We start from the raw sequence: 25,433 nt of genomic DNA, 5'->3' as shown, positions 1-25,433 counted from the left end.
ATCTCTGTTCAATGTACAATGCTTTCTTTATTCCTTTGCTTTCTTCTGTATTACTTTCACCTTTGTACGCTGTTGATAAACTTATTAAAAAGTACCATATTTTTCCGTGTGTAAGACGCCCCCATGTATAAGACACTCCCTATTTGGGGAGACTCCAAATTAAGAAAGTACCCTCAGCACTACCTTTGTATAAGACGAGCCCCAGTTTTAAACCTAATTTTTGGGTAAAAAAACCCCTAGTCTTATACACAGAAAAATACGGTATATATGTGCATAAAAAGAGATTGCAACTGACATGGAAATGATAGGGAGATGCATTCACTCCACTCTGAAAAACAAGTTACAAAATGGGCAGAACATTACCTTTGCTGGCTTGCGAGGCAAGCCTAAAACTTTCCCAAAAGGTCTCAATCCAGACAGCCCACGTATAGCACCATTACTTGACAATGGAGATCTGAAGTTGTACCTGGCTGTCAATCCCAAGAAAAAAGATTTACATTTGATGTCACTTATCTCACCACCAGTGCTAAAATTAATTGGTTGGAGGGGAGGAATCTTAATGATATCCACAAGCCATCTACACCCAGATTTAGTCAAACCATGGCACTTGTAGCTTTCAAAAAAACAGCAGCTAAGGAATTTAGAGTGTATATTTCAAAGAATAGTTGCATTTTGGTTCATGTAGTAGTTTGGGAAGAGCCAATTAGGTAAGCTCGCATATAATGCAAAATAGGATTATGTCTCTATCCTGAGTGAGATCCAGTGCTGCTGTGGCAAATGCTGGGGTGGGGGAAAATCATTTTGGTCTGGTGAAGTGGCGGAGCATATGCATTTGCCGCCTGGGACAGGCATGTGGAGCACACACACACACACCCAAGGGGGGAGGGGGGCTCACAGACTCTCCCCCTCTCCGTTATACCTGACCCGGGAGCGGAAGTGCGGCTGGGTGCACGCTGGGGCCAGGCTCCAATGGGAGGTTGTTGTGGGGGCGCCTGGTTGCACTCCCAAAAATGTGCCAGGAACAACGGCCCCTTCAGCCCCCCCCCACACTGCGTCAGTGGTCTAGTGTACCCCATCATTGTCCTCCTTTCCAATTAGATGGGAGACACCCACTCCATTGCCTCTACTTGTGTGTTTCTGGCATTCAAACTGCTACTACAGTGACATGCAATCTCACGACAGGGAAGCATCTCTTATGACAATGACAGCCATGTATGTGTGAGAAGTCCTTTCTTTTTCATAAATGCTGTGAAATCTCTAATACATCTCCTACACAGGGCTGGATTTATGTTTGATGAGGCCCTAAACTACTGAAGGTAATGGGGCCCTTGATATGTCCAGCTGTCCTTTGTCAACAACAAATTGTTGCTGTTTTCTTGTGTTGAATATATGCTGTATGGTAATTTATGGACCTAATAGGTCCATACACAACACAAATAACTGTTGCTGTATGTAGGTTTTATTTTATTTGTTTTTTATCTTACATTTTGGAAATGTGCATCCAGGGTTTTTTTCCTTTAAAGTTTTTTGGGGGCCCCAAGAGATTGGGGTCCTAAGCTATAGCTTGTTTAGCTTATACGTAAATCTGGCACTGCTCCTACATTTCATAATGTTCAGTCACCCCTTCAGATACCAAAGAGTTGTGCGCAAAAAGAAGATGGGGTCCTGCAAAGCCTATGAAGGTAGGATACTTTTCATGTACAACTCTTGTTCAACAAAGGAAGTTCCCAATCTCACAATCCAAGATGAATATTCATCGTGCCATATTAATGCTGAGCAATCGTTCAACCTAAATGACACTCAATTTAACAATTCTTATTTCCCAAAGTTTATGTTACATCATCCAAAAGCAAAAGGAGATGAATACTGTTTTTCTCCCTGTCTGGTTTCTATTTGGTTGTACAGAGATGACATCCCAGATAAGTGTGATGCCTAAGGCAACTTGGGGAAGTGTACATCCTCAGACATAAAAAGACTATGCCGTATTTTTAGCAATCTGTGCAAGACTGATGAGTCCACAGTCATGTTGAGAGATTAGTGAGATGTGAGGACAGGACAGAATCATTTCAGGGACTGTTAACACAGCATGACCAAGCAAACAGACACACAGAAAAACACGTTATGTATTGGTTAAGCAATTTAAGGAATTCCAGGTTAGTGGGATCCCAATATTATAATTATTTAAAATATTACCTGCAATATTCAGTTATGGTATTAGTTAGGAACATAGTGGTGAAAAGTAAATCTACCACCACTTCCCACAAGAAAATTAGTGGCAAACTACAAGTCTTAAAACACTTGTGAATATTTCTTCCAGTTCAAAGAATGTTTCAAGAGATGCTAAATGCTACTACACATGTCATGTTTGGGGTGGGAGGCTGGGGGAAGTTGAGTTATTCAGCTTATGCACATAAATATTCTGATCAATATATTGCAAAATTATTTCCAAATGAAAGTGAAATTATACTTATACCCCAGTTTTCAGTCAAGATTGGTCCCCAAAGCACCCAGTAAAAGTATGTCTTTACTATGAATCAAGTAGCTATCTTAAGTGTTCAAATGTATATCCTCTAAAAGGATCTAAAACCTACAGAAAGGACTAAAATTAAAGGTCAGAGTTTCTCCAGCTACAAGCATAGTTAAAAATATTGCCTTGACCAGTGCAACTGAAACATATGCCAGCAGACTATCAAGCTGACATGTTCGGGACATTGTGCATAAAAGTTGGCTATATCAAATGCAATCTATTTGAATAAGTAATCTATCCACGGAAAGCCTCTTCTTCAAATTTTCAAAACAAAATGTATGTTATTGATAACTTCACTTGTCAGACTATAAAATGAATCTGAATATACAGCCAGGACCAGAAAGATGAATAATTTTTTTTCATAAAAATGAATAAACAAATCTTAAGGTAACTGAATTGCTGGTGGGGTTTTTTTGTGGCAGTTTTTGCTTTACTTATTAAACAAACAGAATTATCTTTCTCCCCCCCCAAAAAAAAATCCACATTCCAGGCATACTTTAGCCGCATGTACAAGATTGGAGATAAGGCTGTTATATTTTCAAATGTCATAATTTGGCCTTTTGGATGACTGAGCATATTTTGAATCATTTTCAAAAACTTAAAAAAATATCAGCGCCTGTCAGCTGGCTAAGGCAGTTAAAAACATTATCCCTGCTCCTACTTGCCAGATGCAGCTATTTTAAATATTGGCTGGTATGTTAAATGTCCCTGTGTGTTAGTAAAGATTTTAGAACTATGTAGTTTTTGACATGCTATGGAAGTTCTTAATATTCAAAAGCCTTATCCAAATTAGGGAAGGCGCTGGATCCACTTGGATGAACCTAGTGGAATTTCAAATACAGTGGTGCCCCGCAAGACGAATGCCTCGCAAGACGGAAAACTCACTAGACGAAAGAGTTTTCCGTTTTGGAGGTGCTTCGCAAAACGAATCTCCTATGGGCTTGCTTCGCAAGACGAAAAGGTCTTGCGAGTTCCTGCGGGTTCCCCCCCCCTTTTCTAAGCCGCTAAGCCGCTTCTCCGGTTATCTGCTAATCCGCTAAAAGCGCTAATAGCGCTAATCCGTCAATGGGCTTGCTTCGCAAGACGAAAAAATCGCTAGACGAAGAGACTCACAGAACGGATTCTTTTCGTCTTGCGAGGCACCACTGTACAGTAGTATCTCGGGTTAAGAACTTAATTCGTTCCGGAGGTCCGTTCTTAACATGAAACTGTTCTCAACCTGAGACACCACTTTAGCTAATGGGGCCTCTCGCTGCCACCACAGCACGATTTCTGTTCTCATCCTGAAGCAAAGTTCTTAACCCGAGGTACTATTTCTGGGTTAGCAGAGTCTGTAACCTGAAGCATCTGTAACCCGAGGTACCACTGTACAGCAGAAGATTGAGGATATTTGGGGGCCTTTTCACTAAAGCCATCTATCTGAACTCCAGTTTCCAATATACTTTACAGGGCAAGAACCAACCTTGCCCTTTCATGAATGGACAAACTTCTTCATGGAATGGCTCACATAGGTATCTGGTTGGCCACTGTAACAAAGGGATGATGGACAGGCCTTTGGCCTCATCTAGCTGAGCTCTTCTGATGTAAGGGAGCTCAATGGAGCAGGTTTAAAATGGTGGGAGGCAATTTTTGCTGATTCCCCCTTCATCTGCAGCCTCCAAAGTCACATCCTACAGTGCTCCAGAAGGCCCCTCAATCTTTAGGACTTTAGGGTAAAAATTGGAGACCAAATCTGCAAATATCTCCTACACTCTTGCACCAGTGGGAACATCCTATTAGTTGAATGTTGCTCAAGGAAAGTGCAGATCCAGCCCATGGATTTTGCAACTGAACCCCCATTTCAACAGGAGAAGCCATATTCCTAGTATACAGTCCAGAGAAGTTTTTTTAAAAAAAAAGATTGGACATCTGAAATACAGCCTCTAAAGTGGCTCAAAATAAACTGGATGTCAAATCCTGCTTTGATGCATTTTTGCGAGTACTGAATACATCAAAGGGAGCCATCGAGCTGAGTGACATAAACGCAACTGCCTGCCTCAATGAGAAATGCAGGCAAAGTAAATGAAGTAATTTTTGGATGCTCATTACCTTAGTGAGGTCAAAGACAAAACAGGGTCTTGCTAAGAAAAATAAGTGGGCTTTTATATCCAAAGCAGCATGCAAAACAATGACATGTTTTCATAGGGAAATGAGATCTATGAGAGTGCATTATATCTAATGAATATATCCCATTATGGTTTTTTCCTAGCCTGCTTAGAGCTTTCTACTCTATTCGTGATTGAATACTGAACAACCTACAACAAATAAAGCCATTTTATACCACAATGGACTATTGGGTCATCTAGCCCAGTGCTGTCTGTCTACTCTGACTGGCAGGGGTCTGGTGTCTCCATCAACAGCGCCATGATCCTTTTAACTGGACATGGCAGGTACTGAACCTGGGACCTTTGGCATGCAAATGACATATCCTGCTACCGTGTTATGGCCCCATTGCCTGTTCTATAAGCATCACACAATCAATCTATTGGGTCACAGCATCCAACTTTATCCAGATACTGATCTTCAAAAACTTAATAAGCACAGTTGGTATTAACAGAATGCCATCTGCATTTCACTCATTCCCATCACTCCTAGAGATTAATTTAGGGGGTTAATGTCTTTACCATCCTCCCTCCAATTTAATGTCTGCTATGACCATTCATTTTTTTAAAAAATGAATTATTGGCAGTTATTTTTTGTGGTAGATGCCTAGAGATCAACCATGAGCTATGTGGAATGGAAGTTGCTTCCTTGAGAATGGTCCTTCTAAGTCTCACTAATAGGAGCTGCCACAAAATATGATGAATCACCATGGCGTTTTTGTAGCATATTGTGCTGGAGAAAATTTCCATCTCACAACCGTTGAAGGGAAGGGAAGGGAAGGGAAGGGCTTCTGTTAGAAGTTCCCTTACTATCAATATTTCTCAGACACAATAGTCTAAGAAAAAGATGACATGTTGTGCAAATAGATAGGGTCACTGTAGTATAACTGCACTTACGGGTAAGTATTGTTATTTTTTTCCACCAAAGACTCCGTCCCTGGTGCCAAGTGATCCCAGGTGGAATAAAGGCCAATGTGGGATATACTTACCTCTTAATGGTTTGGACTACCTCTAAAGAGGAGAACTGCAGTAGGATAGCTTCAAATGGCCTATTTATCCCAGTTAAAATGTAAACGTGTTTCCTATCTACAATCTAGTAACTCAGTCTTGCTCTGCCTTTCCTTATTGTGTATTATCTTTTATGCCCTTGCAACTTTCATTTATCCCACACAAATTACTACACACGTTTTACGGCAGCTTAAATCAGAACTTCATATTTTGTTCTTCACGGCACCTCAGTCTCTGGTACCCCAAGCATCGGGTTTAATGAAATACATGTTGTTTTTCAAATGACCTGCTTTCTCAAGTCTCTGCACATCATTAATATTCTCCAGACTGCCTGCAAGAATTTATTAATTCATTTGAAATGCATTTTCCCTAAACAAAGAAGAGAAGCCTGCTACTCCTTCACCTCTTGCACTCCTGTCAACAACAACATTAGTGAAAGGCAAATACTTATATCTAATGCTAATATCTGAATTGATCCATGGGGTGTTTTGCAGGTTGTTAAAGTTTATTAGCCATCACAGATTATCAGGAAAAAAAATGTTTAGTTTGCTAATTACTACAGCTGTTGCTGTCAGAAGTGGATGAGCTTCTTACAGCACATACAGAAGAATCAACTCCTGGAAGCTTCTTACCAGCAAGATAATCTACATTGCAATGCATGTCTCCTAGTGGAAATAAGCTGTGCATCCAAGCCACGGGGGACCAATAATAGTGACTCCCCAAAATATATAAGGGAGTAGGTGGTCCCTGGGATATTCTGGACCTAAGTTGTTAAGGGCTTTTAAATGAAGACAAGCACCTTTAACCTGGCCTGGTTAGAAAATTCTAATCATTTATTTGCAAGGCTTCCAGCAAACAGGAGGCCTTCACAGAATTTCTCCCCGCCTGGCCCCCACAGTTTTTCTTTTGATTACTCCAGGGGGTGGGGCAGGGAAGCATGCAAAATTAGCACCACCATGATGAGTTGTGTTGGGGGGGGGGTTTAAGCCACTCTCTTGGAGAACTTGGACCATTTTGCTTTTCAGTACATCTGAGCAATCTTTGCCTTGTCCCGAATAGAAGACATTATTAGTATTGCCCCTCCGGCTCCCTCTGCTTTGTCTGAGTGTGATATCTTCTGAGCAAAAAATATTATACTTGAAGTGGCATTAAAAGAGCTATAGCATCTCATCACTTTCAGGTATGCTTACAATCAGAGGGGAAAATGAACTGGTGATTTATATATTAGTGATGCTTTGCAGCAGCTAAATTCACAGAATTAATAAAACACAGCAACATACAGCTCAGAATACAGTCCTACAGAATAATTACATTATCCCTGTGCTTGAATAGCTTATTCTGGGAGCTGCATTTCAAGCAAATGAGCAGTGCCAAAGACAGGAATAAAAAAAGTTTAAGTCTATTTCCAGTACACTAAAATTACAAATATTTTATTCTGACGAGGTATTAAAGCATTATGTGCCTGTATTTCTTAGAAATTAAACTTTAAGGAACTCATAGCGAGAGAAAATAGCATCAACTAGCTGCAATGTTATAGTGATCACTGGCCAAAAACAGTTGGTAATTTCCAGTAACTCATCTGAATGACTTTTTGAATTGGAAGAGTCGCAGCTCAACGGTAGAGATTAGTTATGGAATTTGCTCCCACAATAAGTAGTGATGGGCCACAACTTGGATGGCTTCAAAAGCGGGTTAGACAAATTCATGGATGATATGGCTCTCAATAGCTACTAGCCACAATGGCTAGGCACCACCTCCATTGTCAGAGGCAGTGTATACTTTCCAATGTCAGCTGCGGGGACCACAAGTCAGGAGAGTGCTGCTTGCACTTTGGCCCTGCTTTCAGGCATCTGGTTGGCCACTGTGATGCTGGACTAGATGGTCCATTGGCCTGATCCAACAGTTTCTTCTTATGTTCGTAACCCAGAAGGTACCAGGTAGGGCATATTCCTTTCTGAAACCTTGGAGAGCTCCTGCCAGTCAGTGAACATAACACTCAATGAGATGAACCAATGGTCTCTCACTACAAGGCAGCTTCTTTTGTTGTTCCTCAAAGCACAGTCACACGGCCTCAATTCTTTCCCAGGCCATAAGGAAATAAGCAGAGTTGTCTAACACGCCTTACATTTTAAGAGAAAATAAGCTGGTGCTTCTCTCAAACAAAAATTATTCACAGCAGTGTAGAAACAGAGTGTTCAGTAGTCACCGGCACCTAGCTAGGTTGCTGAAGTCAGGAAGCAAGTTTATCCTATGTGATTCCTCAAAAATCTTACCAGCCCCATAACTTCTGCATAGAGAAAGCTTTCACATTTTGGGGGGCTAATTCATACACTACTACATGCGAGCCACCTCAACCTGTCCTTCGGCATATGAATGTGTCCACAAGGTTCAAGGTCTACAGAGGTTTAAAGGAGAAGTATGGGGTGGGGCTTGAAGGCTTTCTTGCCTTCATTCCTCCCCTAGCCAAGCTGCTGGTGCCACCAGTGCGAGAAGGGAAAGACAAAAGCCTCTGGGAAGCAGCACACATGAGAGAGCTCCTTCAAAAGGTGTTTTTGCACAGGGCTTTAATACCCACACAGATGATGAGAGATTAGATATTGCTGCAGTGGCTGCAAGATGTTTTTCTCTCTGCTAGGAACAGGGTTGTGCAGACAACGCAGGATTCAACCCTGTCCAGTGGCGTAGCGTGGGGGGTGCCAGGGGTGCCGGCCGCACCGGGCGCAACATCTGGGGGGGGCGCACTCGCTGCCTCCGGAGTCGCCGAAGAGCCTCGGGCGCAGGCTGTAGCGGAGCCGCATGTCTCGCGGAACCGACGAGCTGTGCGCGCGTCCGGGCTGAAGGCGCCCGGCAGGCAGCGGCTCTCAGCGCTCGCCGTGGAGGACGCGCCAGGCAGCCCCTCCTCACAGCCCTGCCTCTGCCGGTGCTGCTGCAGCTGCTGGGCCGTTGCATTTTCCTCGCCTCTCTGCCCCCCTCCTCCTCCGGGCAAGCGGCGTCGTTTGGGCGGCAGCGCCAGTGGCAACTCGCAGGTTAGGGGTTAGGGGGGCGCAAATTACTTGCCTTGCGCCGGGTTAGGGGGCGCAAATTACTTGCGTTGCCCCGGGTGCTGACAACTCACGCTACGCCGCTGACCCTGTCCTCTTGCCTATCAGCTGACTTCAGCAGTGATTGGGGGGGGGGACTAAATTGGACCCTGTGGCAGGCAAGGATTGGTCTATAGGCCAGAATTTCCCTACCCATGAAATAGACCATATAAATAAATAATCGCAATGACTGTCAGCTGCAGGGGGGAAGCAATACAATGACTGTGAAAATTGCAGAGAAAAAAAGCATGTGATCCGATGGAAGACATTACACACATTACATTTATTCACATGGGCACATATATGGCCAAGGACAGAGCTGCTTTACCTGGGGGGAGGGGGAGAGACAGACATATTGAGTGAATCAGCCCAAAAAGACTATTGAAATTGAAGCAGATAAAGTTTCACAAACCAAAATTAGACTGTCCCGCCTCTACTGCTCTTAATTTCAGTAGCATTGCTAATTAAGGAATAGAAGCCCATCTGTTTTCTACAGAGTGTAACTATTAGGTTTAAAGTTTCAGCTGAATTGTATCACAGGACGCTTAATTTGTGTACACGGTTGCAGTCACTGCAAATACAGGAAAATTTATCACTCATCTGTATGCATGAAAATTTAGGCCTGTAATTTCCATGTTGAATATTGCTTAGTGATCAGGCTTCACAGACTGATGAACGTAATTTCCATAATGAATCAGGAGCAAACATAAATCAAACCATACATACTTACAAATAAGAAAAAACAAATTAACAGACCTACTTTACAAACCTCAAGAGATGCTCACACTTTTGTTAGGAGCTTGCTCTGCACAAGACTAGCACAATTTAGAGAGTGAATTAAGGCGGCGGGGGGGGGGGGGCTAGGCCAAGATTTGCAACTGCAAGCGCAATGCATGGCATCGATACACAATACACCTAGATATCAGGGAATTTTAGCTAAACCATTAAATGAGTGAGAGCGGAACTAATTGAGTGGAAGGTTAATCTGTATTAAAATGCCTTCAGGTGTGTGATATTTAAAGATTGCTCTCTTTAAATGCTGATGAATTCTTTCATACGAATATTTGTTTCTTGGTTGTTAGAATTTCTATAGCACCAAGTTGTGTGCTCTTTTGATGCATGCAAGTAGAGGATGGGGGAAGAAGGACAGTGACACTGGCCACTTTCAGATGATCTGTTAATGGAGCATTCATCCCGAATTGCTTGAAGTGAGATAAGACTACATTAGCTATTTAATGAACATTCATTGTGATTTGTCTGCGCTGAGATCACTGCTGTGTCAAAGCAAGTGCTCTCCCCCACACTTTCCAGTGCATTTTCCCTGGCACCTGCCTTATCACAAAACAACAGAACTTTGGGGGGAGAGCATTTGTTGAGGAAGACCTCTAAATCAGCTGTAATTGCACATCCTGAATTTGCTGGTATGTGACTGAATCCCACTTGAAAATAGTGACAGCCTGGAAAAGCCCAGTGATAGGAGAGACAGAAAAGTGATATAACCCGAAGCACACCTTATAGGACTTGCATAATACATTTTTCTCATATAAATCCCCTCAACAGGAGATCAGCAGTTGGCGGGGGGAGGGGGGCTTATGAAAATAAGTTGAGAACCATATGAAACTGTATTATTGGATTCGATTCTATTGTATTGAAAACTGTAAATTTATGCTAAGAAGTAGTGGAGGGTGGATTGAAGATATAAACTCTGCATAAGTGAGCAAAATATCCCAGCAGTGAACTCTTCAGTCTATAAATGCCCGCTTAGAGCAATCATAGCTAGCAACAAGTTACTGCACAAGAAACATTCAAATCACCAACCTGGTTCCTGGAGAGGAACCAACTGCAGAATTTAAAAACGGAGGAAATAGACTATTCAGCAGCCTAATCCTATTATATTGGCCAAGAGCCAATAGACACACAGCAGCAGAGTCAAAAGCAGGATAACTGCAGAGACCAAAGCTAACACAGCACATGCCCACATCATTCCTTGATACTCTGCCACCACCCACCAAACATGGACTTTCCACACTAACATTCCCATATTACCTATATGTGGAAGCCTGTAAGCAACAGCTAAACAGCTGATGGCTCCTGTAATGCAAATGAGAGGTAACATTCCATATGGAAGTGTGGCACAAAACACATGTCAGGATTCAGTTCTCCTTAAAGAGAGTCCTTTTTGTTCTCTGTTTAGATGAACAGGAGAGTGCAAGCTCTCCTTTTCCTATTTTACAGCTTTGCAAGCCAGAAAGAATTTAGGGAATCAGCTGACTGGTCACCAGAAGTCAACAGTCCAGGCTCCTTCTCATTTATGTCATAAAGAATAACCCAGTTGCTAACTTCCACCCACCTTTTCAGAGCTCTGTGTTTCACTCACATCTTTTCTTCACCCCAGGGCGCTCCAATGTAAAGCACTCCTTGCCAGCCAACCCGCCTTCTCCTCTTCCTTCAAAACTGCACGTTAGCCCAAGGAATCTTTGAGCCTTTGTCTGCCACTATCCACCCCCTCTGGGATTTCTGGGTCACATCTAAATGGTAAGTCACTTGAGTTTATTATGTTCCTAAAGTATAATAATGATGGTGTAGCTTACTCAGATAAAACTGTACTGCTAGGGCATAATTCATTCTGGTGTTATTAACTCATGACACGTACATGGTGGTCACATGCAGATTGGCACTCAGATCCTATTACAGAGCCTGTGCCAGTACAAAAGTTAAAGTTTCTTTAGCTGTCACAACCAAGTGATGGAGGTGCAGACTTCTTTGTGAGACACATCATCCTGAGAAAGTCAGAGCAGGGGGTGTGTGTGTGTGTGTGTGACAGTGCTAATGATGCATCTGCAGTTGCAAAAACAATTCTGAAGTAGGCAACGAGTGAGAAGTGGGGGAGATGGAATGGGGCTGGCAGGCAAGGACAACCCTTGGCCACCTCTGAAATTAGGTAAAGGTTGTGATGCATCATTTGGGAGCCCCCTGGGCAGTGTACAGCCTTCAGTTCAGCTTAGCAGGGCCTCCAATGGTGGCTTGCTAGGCTTTGGCAATTTCCCATTTGGTAAGTCATGGGCAGGTAGCAAAACAAGTGGTTTATTGTGTCCCTGACAGGCTTCCATACATGGCTTGTTTGTTAGTTAGTGGGTCACAAGTTGTCTGAGCCTGCTTTAGACCCTTAGCAGTTCTACTTAATTCACTGAGTGACCTGTAAATACAATGAACCACAAACACCGTAACAGATGTCAGTATTACTAGCCCTATTGCTGGGTGGCACTGTGGTCTAAACCACTGAACCTCTTGGGATTGCCAACAGGAAGGTCGGCAGTTCGAATCCCCACAATGGAGTGAGCTCCTGTTGCTCTGTCCCAGCTCCTGCCAACCTAGCAGTTCAAAAGCACACCAGTGCAAGTAGTTAAATAGGTACTGCTGTGGCAGGAAGGTAAACAGTGTTTCTGTTTCTGTTACGGTGTTCCATTGCACCAGAAGCGGTTTAGTCATGGTGGCCACATAACCCAGAAAGCTGTCTGTGGACAAACACTGGCTCCCTCGGCCTGAAAGCGAGATGAGTGCCACAACCCCAGTCGCCTTTGACTGGATTTAACCATCCAGGAGTCCTTTAACTTAACCTTTACCTATTGCTTGGAGTGTAGCATGATCCTTCAACTAAATCACATCAACTAGAAACAAGAAGAAAGTGTGTAGTGTAGAGCAGACATGCCTGTTTTTTCACCACGCTGGAAAGATAAGGACTTAAAACCTACAACACACACTTCTTAGGCTATCCCAACCATACTTGGGTGCACGTAGTTTGTTAAAATTTGCTGCTGGGAAACGCAGTTGAATACAACTTGGAAAAAAACTTGCTGTGCAATTTGTGCGAACACTCACATTAATTTCCCCAATAGCCACAGCCTCATTACTGCCAGATTTGTGCATCCCATTATGATGCTGACATTGGCATTTGTGTGATTAGTGAGGAAATTACTGATTCATTCAGATTTAGCATGATCTTTATTGCTCTTAATTAAGCAACGGAATGTGAAAACTGTTATGACATTTTAATTATCTGAATGCAATACAATTTGTATATTTTCTTTTTTAAAAAATATACATCTGGTGGGATCAGTATCTCGATCAGTTACAAGTAACAGACTAACCTTCTGCTGGAAACTGAATTTCCTCTGCTCCATCCCCCAATTTCATTATCTCTTGTTAATAATCATCTATGGCAGTTAAAGAAATGAATGCTTACCCTTCAAGATCCAAGATCTCCAGGATCTTAAAATAGCTACTGTAAAAGTTTAGGATGGTTTTTACTCTTTTACTTATTGATGATATTCTCCATGACAGAAGATCCCCCAAATTCTGAACTCTGTTGCATGGGGGACATCTAAAAGTGCAGCAGGCTCTGCACTGCAGATTTTCACCATCAAACATCTAGAGGGTGGCAGAGCAGAAGGAGTCAGCTATTGAGAGGTCCCAGCTTTCCCCCTCATCGCATGAGCAATTCCATAGGACTATGTGGCATCAAAAGAACAGTCTCTCAACTAGTGGCAACTGTGGTGCATTTGTTTGTAGTGCAGAGATGGGCGACTTGCTGGGCTCCTGCCATTTCTGACCAATATCCATGCTGGGTGGAATTGATGGGAGTTGCAGTCCAACGTCATTTAGAAGACCATGTTCCCTATCTCTGATGGCCCCCATCTGTGCTATGCATTTAAAGTGGCGTTTAAACAGTCATGGCTTCCCCCATAGAATCCTGGGAACTGCAGTTTGTTAAAGGTGCTGAGAGTCATCAGGAGACCCCTATTCCCCTTGCAGAGCTACAATTCCCCGAATGGTTTAACAACCCGTCCCTTTTCCCAGAGAATTCTGGGTATTGTAGTTCTGTGGGTGGGTGGGAATACGGATTTCCTAAAAAAATCTCAGCACCCTGAAACTGCAGCTCCCATGATTATTAGGGGAAAGCCGCAGCTGTTAAAAGTGGTGGCATAGTGCTTTTAATGTATAGTGTGGATGGGGCCCGATATGGTAAAAATATGTTCATTGCAAAAGTCTAAGCCAGGAATTACACATGTTTATTCTTCTTCTTCTTTGGCGATCACTCATAGCCAATTAAGATTGTCTTCCATGAACACGGTTTTAACAATGAGTCCGTAAGTGCCTGTGGAGGCCAATTTTGGATCCACACGTCCTTCCACAGTGGGGACATTGGTTTCCGGGCGGGAGCTGATCACGGTGTGGATTTGCCAAGCGTGCCTTCCTCTTAGCACGTTTTTCCCTTGCGTCCTGAGTTCAAGTGTCTTCAAAGCCAAAGACACCTTTGGTAAAGGCTGTTCTCCAAGTGGAGCACTCACAGGGCAGTGTTTCCCAGTTGTCAGTGTTTATACTACATTTTTTTTAGATTTGCCTTGAGATAGTCTTTAAACTTCTTTTGTTGACCACTAGCATTATGCTTTCCATTTTTAAGTTTGGAATAGAGTAGTTGCTTTGGAAGACGATCATCAGGCATCCGCACATGACCAGTCCAACGAAGATGATGTTGAAGAATCATTGCTTCAACACTAGTGATCTTTGCTTCTTCCAGTACACTGATATTAGTTCGCCTGTCTTCCCAAGTGATGTGTAAAAATTTTTGGAGACACCGTTGGTGGAATCTTTCTGGGAGAGTTGTGTACAGCTATTAACCAAATGTAAAACAACAAAGCCAGTGGACCTGATGGGATACCTGCCAAAATCTTCAAAGCGGGTAGAATTGAACTTACACAACAACTGCACAAGCTCATCGAAAAAATATGGGAAAGAGAAGAGATCCCAGCAGACTTTAGGGATGTCAAAATTACCAATCTCTTTTAAAAAGGTGACAGAACTGATTGTGGAAACTATTGAGGCATGTCTCTATTAGCTGTGGCCAGCAAAATTCTTGCAAGGAACTTAGCAAACCATCTCTTAACAATATCCGAGGGTGACCCTTCCTGAATCCCAAAATGGTTCTCAGCCTTCTAGAGGGACAGTGGACACGGTTTTCACCACTCAACAGCTTCAACAAAAATGCAGAGAGCAAAACCAACCCCTGTATATGGCGTTTATTGACCTCACTAAGGCTTTTGACACTGTAAATCGTAATGCCCTGTGGACTGTCCTTCTGAAAATTGGCTGCCCAGATAAATTTGTAAACATCATTTGGCTCCGCCATGATAATACGACAGCAACAATCACAGATAACAATGGCTCTCAAAGTAAACCATTCACAGTGGAATCAAGTGTTAAACAAGGTTGTGTTATTGCTCTATTCATTATTTTCATTGCCACGATCCTACACTTTGTCGAAGGGAAACTCTCCACCGGAGCAGAAATCATATATCAAACAAATGAAAAGCTCTTCAATCTGAGCAGGCTGAAAGCAAAGAGTAAGGTTGCCGTAACTTCCGTCATGAAGGGACGCGGGTGGCGCTGTGGGCTAAAGCCTCAGCGCCTAGGGCTTGCCGATCGAAAGGTCGGCGGTTCGAATCCCCGCGGCGGGGTGCGCTCCCGCTGCTCGGTCCCAGCGCCTGCCCACCTAGCAGTTCGAAAGCACCCCGGGGGCAAGTAGATAAATAGGTACCGCTTACCAGCGGGAAGGTAAACGGCGTTCCGTGTGCGGCTCTGGCTCGCCAGAGCAGCGTTGTCACGCTGGCCACGTGACCCGGAAGTGTCTTCGGACAGCGCTGGCCCCCGGCCAATAGATGTGAGATGGGCGCACAAACCCCAGAGTCTGTCAAGACTGGCCCGTTCGGGCAGGGGTACCTTTACCTTTACCTTTAACTTCCGTCATAGAGCTTCAGTATGCTGAGGACAACGTAGTGTGTGCACGCTAAGAGGATGACCTCCAAACCATCATAAATATCTTTGCAGACACTTACGAAAAGTTTGGCCTATCACTCAACATCCAAAAAACCAAAGTGCTGCACCAACAAGTACAAAATAACCCCTCTGCAGCACCACAAATCCAACTCAATGGTGTAACATTGGAAAATATCAATCACTTCTCCTACCTAGGCATCTTTCCACAAGGGCCAACATTGATGCCAAAATCCAGCATTGACTGAGCTCTGCAAGTGCGGCTTTCTCCCAATTGAAGTGCAGCGTGTTTGAGGACCAGGACATTCGCAGGGAAACCAAAATGCTTGTTTACAAAGCTACTGTACTACTAACCTTACTATATGCTTGTGAAACATGGACCACTTATAAACACATGTTTATATGCTAAGCTAAGTACATGAGACTAGAAAAAAACCCAGAAGGTTTGTAAGAATTTGAGCAATCCTTATATGAATGAATGACTTGGAAGAAGAGGAACCAGTGTTTGGATCAGCTTGGTCTCTACATTGTTTCATAAATTCTAGAAGCTATTTGAGCGCTGCCTACATGCTGCCTATATGTAGCATGCTCTTGGAAATTCACATGGGAAAAAAGTTATTGGGATCGGAGAATGATTTACAGCAAAGCAATGCACAGAAAGGGTTAACCCCACCCCACCCCCCCGGCATACACACAGGCTCCTTTGCTTCAAATTTAATCACCTGAAGGCGTTTTCCTTTCTTAAATGGCACTGGAGCTCTTATGTGTAGAATGCAGTTCGCCTCTCATATAGAAGTTCTTGGGACTTTTTCCATCCTCTCTCAATAGGCAGCATTTTCCCAGTTAATAAACAAGTTGCCATGTTAAAAGGCAACAGCATCTGTGCAACAGCAACCTCCTCTCCCAAGCCTGTCGTTAGTGGTGAACTGTAATTTGCTAAAACACTTTCCTAATGTTTGGTATGAATTCAAGCAGAAAGCATATTGCTCTTTTAAAAATGAGGTACTCTCCCAAGATCAACATTTTTCTCCAAAGCTAATAGGTTTGGGAATAACCGGTGGTGGTTTTTGGCTACCAATCCTGATGAGGAATTTCAGACAAAAGCTCAAAGTAACATACAGCTTATATGCAGAAATATTCTGGAAGTTTGCTGTTCTCTAAGAATCTATCTGCTTCAGTCGCACAATATACCTGTATGCCGAGACACTTCTAAACCCTGGATCCAGCAAGCACTAAAGAATAAGTCAGACTAGCTTCCTGTTGAGGTGGTTGCCTAGCTGGGATGATGGACCATTAAGGGAAACAAAGAAAAGAGGGGCTCTGTGTGAGATGGCAAATGGGTGGGGCCCCTCCCCCAGCTGGCTGTTAGTTAGAAGGACCAAGCCTGTGAACTTCGAATTAAGTTAGAAGACAGTTACTGGCCCAGTTTACGCATAACAGTAAGCAGGGAGGAAATAAATTAGAGGACCGACTTAGTATTACATGTGAACCAGGCAAGGCAAGGCAAGAACAGTAAAAGGTGAATCTGTCAATTTCTTTTCCTCTCTAAGGCCACAATCACACCATACATTTAAAGCACTATTATACTACTTTAGAAGCTCCTAGCATACCCAAGGAATCCCGGAAGCTGTCTTTTGTTAAGCGTGCTGAGAGTTCATAGGACACCCCTATTTCCCTCACAGAGTTATGATGCCCAGAGTAGTTTAACAATCAAGCCCCCTTCACAGGAAACTAGGAACTGTAGCTCTGTGAGGTGAATAGGGGTCTCCTAACAATTCTTAGCAACAGCTAGGTAGCCGTGTTGGTCTGCCATAGTCAAAATAAAAAATTCCTTCCAGTAGCACCTTAAAGACCAACTAAGTTAGTTCTTGGTATGAGCTTTCGTGTGCATGCACACTTCTTCATGCACACGAAAGCTCATACCAAGAATTAACTTAGTTGGTCTTTAAGGTGCTACTGGAAGGAATTTTTTATTTTAATTCTTAGCAAATTACTGCTCCCAGAATTCTTTGACAGAAGCTATAACTGTTTAATGTGGCATCATACTACTTTAAATGTATGGTGCTAAAGTGGCCCAAATCTTCCATTTTTTTTCAATCTTAAGTTAAATTTTTCACACTTCCACAGCAGTTTGCAATTTTAAAAAACCCCTCACAAAAATAGATCAGCATTTTAGTGTGACATTCTCCAGATACATAATTTTTTTAAAGCATCCCCCCCCCTAATATCACACAATTTTGATAAGCTATTTTCACTAACACATGGAGAAGAGGGGTGGACACAAATTGTTTATGGCTTACTGTCATGTGTGAACTGGGTATTTGCATGGCGCAGTTCTCCATTGCACCCTTACTTGGTTATTACACCCAACATGGTTATGTTGATTTATGGTTAAAACCATCGTAACATACTGATGCCATTAGACTGTATAAAACATAAGAGTTACAAATCATTTATATTTTACAATAGCTTCAGAAACAGTGAAGTATAAGGAGTGAAGCAGATTTTCCATTTAAAGCAGAGTGTTCCTCTGTTCAGCTATAGCAATCAATCAATCAACTGCCTAATCTCATGTATTCTTGGACTAATTTACAGGGGGAAAGAGTCTGATAAAACTAGTCTTCCTGCAGTAAATGATCTAATTTGAGAGGATTGCTCCTTCCTCCAAGACATATTGATTTAATAGTCTATTTAAACTTTATTGGTAGGAAAATACATAGAATAAAAGAGAATGCAATAGTCCTCTGGAAAAGAACAGAGAATGTGGGCGAAATAGTTTACTAAGAGGCTGGCACTAGTGAAGAAGCGCAGAACGTTCACTGCTCCACCTCCAGCTCCCTAGACAGCATAGCACAACAACAAAACACAGATTTTAAAATAAATTAATTGGTTATTTCAAAATGTGCTTGGTATTGCCAAATACAATAAAAGGGTTGAGGGAGTGGAGGAAGAATATACACGACCTACCTATGGATTACAGAGCGCCACACATTGCAAATACTTCTGCAAACGTGCTAAACTATAAACAATAAGCTACAACTCTCAGTGGTTTAAACAGTCAATCCCTCTTCTCAGGGAACCCCGGGAACTGCCACACTTTGAGGAGAACAGGGATCTCTTAACAATTATCAGTACCCTTAACAAACTGCAGTTCCCAGGGTTCTTTGGGGGAAGCCATGACAGTCTGAAGCAGTGGCCACTTTGGAAACAGGATGCTGTACTAGATGGGGCCATTGGCCTAATCTAGCAGGCTCTCCTTCTGTTCTTATGGTGACACTGCTTTAAATGTACAGTTCAGGGGGCCTGAGAGTGGAATCTCAGCATTATGCATGCACTGACTCATCCTAAAAGTTAATACAAAGCCAGACCCTCTCTCTCTTTCACAAAAACACACCAGAATGGCTCCCACTGAATTCTATGGAACAAAATAAAACGCTGCAATTTGGGAGTCAGTAAGAATAAAACCTGTCCTTATTCAACAATGGCCTGGTTTGAATATGACGCTAAGCCAAACCACATTTAGGGCAAATGTGTGAATCCTCAAAGAGGGGTACCAACTCTCTCCACACTAACCATGATATGTAACCAAAGTTTGCCCTAGAGGTTATGGCTTGTCTAGGAGAACTTAGGCTTGGACTAGAATTTTGCTAGTCAAACTAGTTCCTACAGTATTTCACTTCCTCCACATAATCATATGAGTTATTTTCACTGGAAGGTATGTTATGTAGTAGAGCACACACTCACTCAAAGCTGAGGAGGTTTCTCAAATTATCACCAAAAGTAGGCAAATTTTACAAAAACAGAAGAAACCTACTGTTTAAGAGATGAAAGCATAACTGAGAACAAAATTTGATCTGTTGAGGAAGTAAAAATATTTATCCTTAAAATGTCATGTCTTTTTACAGATTTATGCAGTCTGTCATGAAAGGGAGATGTAACAGCTATGAGGGATAAAATAGTCTATAAAGTTTTTCACAATTGCTTCTGCTGAAGGAAATTATACCCATAGAAGCCACCCAAAATTTTAAAGCAATGGTTCCTCTCCTCCCACTGAAGCTGTATCTGAAGGGTAAACCCTCCCAAAGTAATGAAAATGGTTTTTATAACTGCAGTATTATTATGGCTGCCTCCCTCACTGGAGCACAGTCGAAATTAATATGAAGTTGTCACTTTGCAATGTGTTGGGCGTATGAAGCACATGTTCAGTTCTTATATACAAAAACTTGGAACATTTTTCTTAAAACCTTTGATCTGAGTTCTCAGATCAAGTTATAACTACATTTCTTTGACGTAACTGCATTTCAGTACCTTAAAACTGAAAAAAGTACTTCATTTTCCCCATCAAGATGGAGATCACACAAATGTGGAGGTCAAAAGCCAAAACTGATTTTTGTGCTATTACTGTTTTGAGAAAAGGCTAGTCAACTTGGTTCATCAATTTCCAAAATTCCACAATGGTCTATGGAAAACTATTTCAGCACTGTGGAGCAGAATACATTGGGCAGCCTTCCACCTCCTTGTATACCCACATATTAATGGACTACAACCCTGCATCATTCCCACCAAGCATTTGCCAATGGTCAGGGACTGTGGGGATGGTAGTTCAACAACATCTAAGGACACAAAACTGGGGGAGGCTGCTTTAAGCCCCAGAAGCGCTTTTCTAGTAACAGAAGTAATATATGGACACTTTTTGGTCTGGTGTGATGCTGATCCAGAAAACACAAAATGCCTACACACAGTTCTGAAATGCATCCTTCAAGAGAGTGAATTTGAGTCCAACATCTATTATTTATGAAGTTCTGCATTCACTGAACATGGGGAATGGCGAATTCAAACAAAAGTTGACAACACTGAATTCTACCACACTGGTATCCACAAACAAAAGGTGGCCCCTGAAGTGATTATTCTGCAACTAACCCTGATCACCTCCAGGAACAAACAAACAACCCCCTAATGCACACAAAAAGAACTGCAAACAGGTGTCTCTGAAACATCTTTCAAAACCTTTCCACAGTTCTTCTGCCTCCAGCCTGTATAAATTCTTTCTTCCTAAGGATCCCTGTTTGTCATCACATTTCACTCTCCCTTCTCTGTAACCCAGCACTCAATCTAAATCCCATATATCCCATGGGCTCATCATCTCTGGGCCATTGAGCCACTGTGGTCACTGTGGTGATTTCTAAGCAGGTGAAGGAAACTATTCTAGCTGCTTTCTCCACTTGGATGTAATACAGCAGCAAGATGTGCCCAAAAAGAAAGGTGCTCAATATCCAGCTGCCATCAGCTTTAGTTCCTTGCAGTGCAATAAGCAGGGCCAGCCATCGCTAATCATTAGGGAGAGTGAGGCAATCTCCTCAGGCAACAGTGGCAGCCTTCCCACCACCAGGAGCACTCATTCCTCCTAAGCTTCCTGGCCTATCTCTCTGGAGAGCAGAGCTGTGTGTGCTAGACATATTATACACCACCTAAGGTAGTAGAGGATGCCACCCCACTGCCAGTGTTGAAGAAAGGTTCAATTATCAATCCAGCCCCTTCTGCACACAGAATGAGGCACAGCCATTTTCTTCTTTGCTTCAGACTTCTAAATGTCTTGGGCTGGCCCTCATCCACTCTTAGCAGCTCACTTTCCACTCTTTAAAACAGATTCCCTCAACATTCATCTTCAGATTCTTTAAACTTTCATCACTTCTAGGGAGTGTACTACACAAGGAAACATTTCAAAAGATTTCTATTCCATAAAGCACAACCATATACGTGTGTACACTGAGCATTGCGGGAGTCTGCAGGCATTTCTCCATTCCGAAGGCCTCCATCTCAGTCAAAAGAAACACAATTCTCCATAAATATTACTTTACTGAAAGCTTGGTGTGCCTCATCCTTTGCTTCACTGCAATATATTTTATTTCAAAATGCCTTTCACTTACAAAGCTTTGACCCATTCCAGCAGAACCCAGGTTTTTAGAGTTATGGATACTTCTGCAAGATGTCAGATGAGTTAATGCACCATCAACTCTAAACTACATAGGTTGTTGTTAACTCTGTCATTCCAGTTTGCTTACATGCGGATACTGTTCTATTAAAAACATTTTCTTTTTCGTAACACATTGACTGAGACCACGAGCTAGAAATCCTCTTCAACAACAACAAATACCTCAACAAATTTCAATTTGAATGCATTTTTTAAAAAAATGTTTCTTCTTTTCTTTATGTCTGGTTCTGACAGCTTCTGATGGCTCATTTAGGGCCACCAAGAAACTGAAGCTTTGACCAAACTAACATCACTAAGTGCTTTCAGTTCCCCCATATGTACAATGAGTGGTCTATCAGACCCATTTTTAATTTGAAACTGAGGCATATTACCTGAATGTGCATAATAAGTTCATTCTGACATTTCAGTTTTCAAGGGGAGAAAGCAAATTACAAGTGAAATAAACAAACAGAAAATGCCGGAGAACCAAGTCAACTTAAAGCACAGCATGTTGTACAAGTCACATTTAATGTTCTGTCAATTTCAGCAACAGGAGACAAAATACCAAAAGATCCATGTTTAGAATTTGTAATATGCCTTTGTTGCTCCTGCTCACGATTAGGAATGTCTGATCTTGGTTCTTTCGCTCCACCTTGCCTTGTAGCTGGTCTGAAGAGGTTTTGCTCCCACTGATACTACACAGCTAATTACTGGCGCTATTGACTGGAAGTAAAGATTAGACAGGAGACAGGATAACAAGAAAGAAAATCTTTAAGCATTCATGTTCACCTCACAGTATCTCTGCTGGTGGGAACAGGCAACAAAAAGTGAACACATGTCTTTGAAAGTTCAGACACGTCATGTGCACATGCACAAAAGCAAGGAACTTCTCTGGCGCAAGGGTGGAAAGTTGCAGCAGGAGACCAAAAGCCATCAGATTACTCATAAAAATCATGTATGTAACCTAAAAGGTCAGATTTACAAACTTTTTTTTTTAATGCTTTAAAATGGTTTAACAGCAATGCCTCCTTAAAGAAAACTTGAGAAATTGTGTCCTGGTAGCTTAAGATAGCTTTAGGATTAAAATGTTAACACCAAACACCCCCCCCCCACTTTTTAACGTAGATAGGGACAAGATGAAATTATACAATTGAATATAAATATAGATGGGAAACGGCTATGTATAGTGAATACTTATCTACTTTTAAAAATTTTTCACCTATGATCCTTTTCTTTTACTTCTTTATTTTTTCTTTGTTCTTTTTTTCTTTTTTCTGATATCTTATCTTTCATTTCACTCCTTTATTGTGAATAGCATTTTATAGAGATATAAATAACTGTAAATATGAAAAGAGACAAAGTATTCTCTATTTTTTTTCCTTGGTTATATGTATTTTCTTTTTCTTTTGTATTTTCTTTTGTTGTAAATATGTATGTTTTCTAATCTGTACTTAATAAAAATTAAGGGGAAAAAAATGTTAACTCCAAAAAACAATGGCACACTCAGACCTACAAGCAAACAATGGCCACAATCCAGAGAAACAGGATGGAGAAGATACTTATGCAGCGCACCTTAATTCTCTTTTGTCCCCTAAAGCCACTGTACCACACCTACTATCCTTCTGGCATGAAAAGCAGCTTGTGGCACCGCTCAAGGAAAAGGGGAGGAAACAGACCCCTTAGGATGCTTGTAAGTGTGGGTTTGTGCTGGTATTACAGCCTCTGGTTTAAGTTGATCAGTTGCGCTCAAATGGACAAGCATTAATAAATGTTAAGACAATTCAGATATATTATAAATTCTTCTGACTTAAGGATTTCCAATTATAACTTTAATGTGAAACTAAGTTAATGTGCTTAGCTTTCAGTGCCTATAAGCCTCGTAAGTCTTGTTTTTTATTACAATTATGCCTGTCAATGTGGCAATTAAATGTGGACAGATTGAGCAATCACTTACTAGAAAAGATAATTAGTGAAGGTGCAGAAATGGAACAAAAAGTTGTGTGATCAAGCAATCATGCAAAAGTGACAGAAGCCCAAGATGCCGAATCAGGTAGCAAGGAAATGCTAAAGGCCAAGCGAATCTAAATTTCACCCTAAAGTTAAAGGGGGAGAGGAAGTTCTGTGTGTGTGTGTGTGTGTGTGTGTGTGTGTGTAGATCACAAGCTCTGTAGCCTGCAGCAGCATCCAGGAAACTAAACTAACTTGCAAGCAGATGCAGAAAGAATTCTCAAATGTCAGGCATAACAAATAAAGGAGCATTTACAAACTCACACCCAGCAGGATCTCCATTTGGCTAAAACTTTAAAGGTTTTAAAGGTAACTGTTTAGCAAGCTGTATCCTCTGAACTTTATGTAGAGAAAATAGCAAAAAATAAAAGATATCCTCAAAGGTCTTCCTTAACCCGCCAAACATCCAATGAAGGTGAACTATTAACTGAACAACAAATGCTATATATTATGTCTGCTAGTTTCTTAGCTTTGTGGTCACTGATCTTTTATATGCCCCCAAGACACAAAAGGAGCAAAGCAAGGGCACTAAGTATGGGTGGATGTCAATGTGGTGCTAAGTAAGGTATGGGCATGGGGAAAATAAATGCCATGGTACACCTGAAACAGCCGGACACCTTCATCTGCCCCTGCTGCAGCAAAACATGTTTCTCCTGTATCGGTCTCTACAGCCACAGCAGGCACTTAACTCTCCAACAGTTTGACTTCACCCCTGAAGGCACACTCATCCATTGTTTCCAGAGACAGATGCATGCTAACCATCCAGTGGGAAGTCCCACTGCACAAGCAGAACTCTTTCTGTTCATGAAACAACTTACTGTAGAAACTTTGGAAAATATTTATTCCATCTTTTAGGGCTTGCTCACCTATGACTGTTTGTATAATGATTGATGAAGCCAGACTCTTTTACCTGCTTCATTCTTTCCTTCGCACAAAGAAGTCAGGAAATGTTTAGCTAATTCTGAAGCAGGAAACTGTGGTTAATAGCTTCTGAAAAAGCAATGGTATTAATTAAGCCAATTTAAAACATGTTTTCATATCTGGGCTTTTAAGGAAACTATTGTTTCCTGTTGCAATAGAACTACAGAACTGTGATTAACTGAATCCTTCCTCCTGGCTTGTTTTCCAGATTGTATAAGGGAGGAACAAGATGACTGTACGTGAGAAGCAGCTAACTGAGCCAAGATATGATCGAAACATAGTCAGAGACTGCAACATCAAGTGTGATAGAATAATGGCTTGCACACATGGATGAGCTATCATAAGCAGGCAGAACTTTGAAATTACCTCACAAAACTTAAATACAATGCTTTGCCCAAGAAGTCAGTTCACACATTCAGCTACAGTCATTTGTTGAGAAATCAAGTGATATGTGTGCCAAGTGTGAACAAGTCCTTAGAAGCCATTCGGTATTTCTGATTGAAGCTCCAGTTACCAGAAGCATGGATTTACCCACAGTTAAGGCTGTGCAGGAGGCATAAGCTACAAAGTGTAAGCCTAAGTTACTGCAAATGCAAGCTTTGGCAATTACAGGGCTTTTCTCATTTTCAGTTACAGTAATTAAGTTTTAGAAAATAAAAGGACTAAATGACCAAAGAACATCTGTTTCTATGGACCTTTATTAACCCCAATATGCAGTGCTATCTATTGGGTTTGGCAATTATGAAACCTAATAAAATTTACAGGAGAGGGGATGTTTTTCACTTCATTCAATTGCACCTCACTAAGTATATTAAAGACAAGCAAAGCATTGCAGTTGACTAGCCCATGGATTATAAAGCACAACATCCATAGGCTATATGTCAAAAGAAGAAATGTCTTATCTCACTTTAAGGAAACACACCAAAAAAAATCAGTACAGCATTTCC

General features: G+C 41.8%; 1 protein-coding gene across 15 annotated transcripts in view; it reads right to left on the bottom strand.

Annotated features, from left to right (window-relative positions):
• Positions 1–25,433, bottom strand: part of CHID1 (chitinase domain containing 1) — a 131,244-nt gene that overhangs the window by 50,797 nt on the left and 55,014 nt on the right. For 2 of the 15 annotated variants that reach the window (XM_082230487.1, XM_082230488.1), the window contains one exon: positions 22,068–22,281. The exons of the other annotated variants lie outside the window; for them this stretch is intronic. Coding sequence is in view for 1 of the 2 variants with exons in the window: in XM_082230488.1 (XP_082086614.1) it covers positions 22,275–22,281 (7 nt within the window). In the remaining variant the exon portion in view is untranslated. Of the gene's footprint in view, positions 1–22,067; positions 22,282–25,433 lie in introns of those variants that run through there. 15 annotated transcript variants of the gene reach the window in all.

The sequence above is a fragment of the Podarcis vaucheri genome (genome assembly GCF_965113315.1).
Source record: "Podarcis vaucheri genome assembly, chromosome: 1".
Taxonomy (NCBI): Eukaryota; Metazoa; Chordata; class Lepidosauria; order Squamata; family Lacertidae; genus Podarcis; species Podarcis vaucheri.
This window is presented reverse-complemented; position numbering and strand designations above follow the sequence as displayed.